Source organism: Battus philenor, unplaced genomic scaffold, assembly GCF_028537555.1.
Source record: "Battus philenor isolate CCGP_79_NKW_IND1 unplaced genomic scaffold, ilBatPhil1.0.hap1 SCAF_14, whole genome shotgun sequence".
In the NCBI taxonomy this organism is placed as follows: Eukaryota; Metazoa; Arthropoda; class Insecta; order Lepidoptera; family Papilionidae; genus Battus; species Battus philenor.
Genome location: NW_027181676.1, coordinates 8,404,095 through 8,408,425, shown reverse-complemented (window position 1 = coordinate 8,408,425; position 4,331 = coordinate 8,404,095). Strand labels below are relative to the sequence as shown.

Below are 4,331 nucleotides of genomic sequence, written 5' to 3'. Positions count from 1 at the left end.
TAGTTTGTTATTGTTCAAATGTTTTTGCTTCGACATTATAATATATAAAGAATATTGATTGCTTTATGTACTCTATCATTCTTTTTTAGGGCCACTTGTACAATGTTCAGCATCCATTCCTTTGTTAATGCATATTAAATAAATTGATTTTTAGTTCCAAATTCATGAGTACAAAAGAAACTTGGCTAAATAAGTCATTTTTTGATGCAAAAAAAAATCCACCGTGATCACAACTTCCCTGTTTAAGCAACGAAGAGTTACACTGTCTTTGATGCTGTTTTATAAATCTTCAGAAACACTTAGTGTATTTCTACAAAAGTTGGTTTAGGGCTTAAACATCTTATGAGCTGGATCTTCCCACCTGTGGTGTGGTGGATCACTCCAAATTCACCATCAAGCCCTTGTTATATAAGTAGAAGGAAGTTGTGGTACAATAATCACAACCTTGGTATTCATTCAATATTATTTTAAAAATGAAACTAGTGTATACCTGACAAATTATGAAACTTAATTGAGGAGATCATCTATTGGCTTAATTATTTATGACACTCAATTCATATCTTCAGTGTTTTATAAAGAGATCCAAACACTTCCTGCAGCAATCAAATCTACTAGCCTCATTTAATATTTAAAAAAAAGATTTTTTTTAATTAATTTGAACTATTAATAGTGGTAGAGGAATGAATGAAAAATAAAGAGACCATCTTCACTTTTTCATTGTGAGTTACATTATTGAAAACAATATAAAAGGAGATAAAGAATGTGTTAATATTAACAATGTATGGGTAAGTGTATACTAATAGTTAATAATAAATAACAATGCTTTGATTAGAAAAAGACGGGTATTCTTTATTACAATAACTACACATCTTTTTTCCACTGTTTCTGCAACATGGGGATCTGTGGTACACAAGCTGTTCTGCTGAGATAGTGTCAATTTTGGATTTGAGATATCAGAAGTAAACTGTGTCCCTGACATTTGCTGTAAAATCTCACTGCCCGCGCAGGCACACTGCCTTTCCAGTCGGGAATGAGTGCCACTCCCGGTGTCCTCCAGCTCTAATGCCAGTACATTGATGTACGTTAGCATTCTCATCTGTAATGTCTAGTGATCAGTTTCATGGTAGGGATCTTCATGTTCTCATTTATAAATTTGGTACTCATAGAGAAGTGATAATGTTAGCAATGTACCAAACATTTTCCTTTTAACAAATATTTTTTTAATAAATCTGGGAGCCCCAACTTTTGTATAGAATTTCATAGTAAATAGGCAACATTGGCTAATGACATTTATTTAAAAAGAGGCTCAATGGGAATGTAAGTGTTACAGCATCTTTGCTTGCCTGCTCTCTAATGAAGCCTTGATCATTTAATGCTAATTGAGATGACTGCGTCTTGGTCTGATAAAGCTACCAGTGAATTATTCATTTTTTCAAACTGTCTTGTAAACATCTAAAAGCTTTCTCACATATTTTTCAACCAGTCTTTTTCTCTGGTTTATCAAAATGAACACACAGTGCTCCCTAGTTCAGGAAGTGTTCAAGTTATAGTCCGCAACAAATAATGATGTATTTATTGAAAAGCCTTTATTAACTTGTGTAACAATTGACCTAAGGATGTTTACAAATTATGCATTAACTTTTTTGGTCAAATAAAATTACAATTAAATATGTATGGTCATATTACATTTGTTAGTATTGATACAGCTGCAATGGGATTTGGTGAAAAGACAATAGGTTCCAGATAAATTTGCTTGTACTTACAAACATAAGTGATAAGTAGCATCTGAAGAAGTCAAATGATACCGAAAACAACAGTGTTAGAATGCAGATATGTTTACAGAATAAGTATACAAAGGCTAATTCAGCATTGACAACTGGATCAAAAAAATCGCTCTGACTTGACTTTACTTGGATGGTAAAACCATCATTAACATTGCAACCTGACATAATTTTTAATCTAGGCGTTACAGATAGCCTATATAATATAGATACATATGCATGCAGGGAAAAAGGAATTATCACATATCATATTTCGTTAGCTATCATAGAATACAGTTTATCTAATAATAGTTATCAGTGATTTAGTTAAATAAGATGTTATTTGAGGTTTAGTTTTTATTTTCAAACTAATTTAATTATACATAAAAATATGTGCTTAAGAAACAAAAGAGATTACAAGTTATGCTTATATTAAAACTTACTGCAAATAATTCTGCATCACAAACACTTACAACTATTCTTAGATCATTTGCCAGTCCTTAGAGAGTGCACATCTTATATGCTCATACATCTAATTTACAATATTCAACTTAAAAATCATAAATTTTCTAAATATTATTGAATAAAATTCAACATAATATCTTATAACAAAGGACAATATGTTGATGTCATGGTTCAAAAACAAACAGTTTAATAAACAGTTAACAGAATTACAAAACTAAAATAAGACATTGTTAATATCCAGGTGAAAGAAAGGAACTAGATCACATTTAGAATTTGTGTTATTACCAAATAATTGATTAGCCATTATAAGAATATCACAAACGTAATTTAAATAAAAAGACTAGATGTCTAAACCCAACAAGCACAGTCAGAAGGTGTTTTCACCGGTTTCTTAGGTGTGGTCAATCTTTTAGTAGTGCCAGTTCCATATTGTATTCCTGAACCTATCCTCTCAGGATCTAACTCTCCAGTCTCAATCTTGGCAAGAATAGTTTTAGAACATTTTAAAAATGCTTCCTCAACATTTTCTCCTGATTTAGCACTTGTCTCAAGAAACATTAACTCTGTAATAAAAACATTGACATTAACTATTTTATTAACAAATCCAGCAATAATTATGCAGGAAAATGGATTTTAGAATTAAATCAAATTTTGTCTAAAATCATTTTTTAGTATACCAATGTTTATAATGAGTAGATTGTATTTGTTTACTTGGGGAGTACCATACCCAGGGACACAACACACACAACAAAATTCACAAAATGAATAAGAGAAAAAAATTGGCAAAACTAAAATTATATTTCAATAAATGTAGTAGGACAAAATCATCAGTAACTAATATAATAATATGCCCAATATTTGGCTATGAGCCATATTTAAACAAAGTTTTACATTGTGAGAAAATTAATTAGTGCAAAACATGATTTACCATTTTCCTGTGCAAATTGACTAGCTTCAGAGAATGTCACTTCTCGAGATTCTTCAATATCTTTTTTGTTACCAACAAGAAGAATCACTATATTTGGACTAGCTAGAGTTCGTGCATCTCTTAGCCAATTAGCGAGAGCATTAAAAGAATCTCTCGACGTTATGTCATATACCAATAAAGCTCCAGCTGCTCCACGGTAATATGATCGTGTTACAGATCGAAACCTTTCTTGTCCGGCTGTATCCCAGATTTGTAACTTAGTAGATTTGCCGCCTATATTCACTATTTTTGATCCAAATTCAACTCCGATAGTATGGCATCTGTCTTCCTTGACTAAAAATTACACATTTATATTGATTATTATAAAATTCATATTTTTTTTATCTTAATAACTAGTATTAATAAGAATATAAACTCACATTTATTTCCGATAAAGTTATTGAGTAAGCTTGACTTCCCAGTGCCAGCACTTCCTATTACTAAAAATTTAAACAAATATTCTGAAACAAAATGCACATATAAACGATACTGGTCAAATACGCACCAATTCTTGTAGATAAATATACTAACCGTATGTTTCAGACATTGTAACTGTTTTATTTAAATTTATAGAAAATCATACACTGCACAATGGTCATAAATTAATTGTTACAAATAATGCAAATACAATCCAGAACGATTAATAACTTCGAAAACATAGTATCATTAGCACAACAAAAATATATGATACTGTTTATGAAATCTTCATAAACAGATTATATTACACAAGACTTACAGATAATTATTGCAAACCACAAGAACATAAAATTTTATATTAATATCTCTTTTTCTTTTGTTGTTGGATGACGGCTTCATAAAACTTAGAACTCGCGGATCCGTAACTCAAAAGCAATTCGAATATAAAAAAAGGCGTTTACTAGGCAACGAAACATATAGTAGACTAAAACATGTATTTTTTATATTTTACTAGCTGATCCCGCAAACGTTGTTTTGCAAAAAAATAAATCTTTTATTTAACAAATAAAAAATAAGGGTTGATCGTAGAGGGGTGATAATTTAGGGTTGTATGTATTTCTGTATGCTGTATCATAATAAAATAAAAACTAAAAAATTTGTCTAAAAAATAAATAAAAATTATTTAGGGGTGGACTACCCTTATCACTTAGGGGTATGGAAAA

The 4,331-nt window shown here is 30.4% G+C and overlaps 1 protein-coding gene across 1 annotated transcript; it reads right to left on the bottom strand.

Moving 5' to 3' along the window:
* Positions 1 to 875: 875 nt before the first annotated feature.
* On the bottom strand, positions 876 to 3,883 carry LOC137933700 (ras-related protein Rab-4B-like). Its single transcript, XM_068777723.1, has 4 exons — positions 3,724 to 3,883; positions 3,573 to 3,653; positions 3,154 to 3,486; positions 876 to 2,788 (listed from the first exon to the last, which is right to left on the bottom strand). Exons 1-4 carry the CDS (start codon positions 3,737 to 3,739, stop codon positions 2,574 to 2,576), a joined length of 645 nt encoding a protein of 214 aa, XP_068633824.1. The 5' UTR covers positions 3,740 to 3,883; the 3' UTR covers positions 876 to 2,573.
* Positions 3,884 to 4,331: the final 448 nt, after the last annotated feature.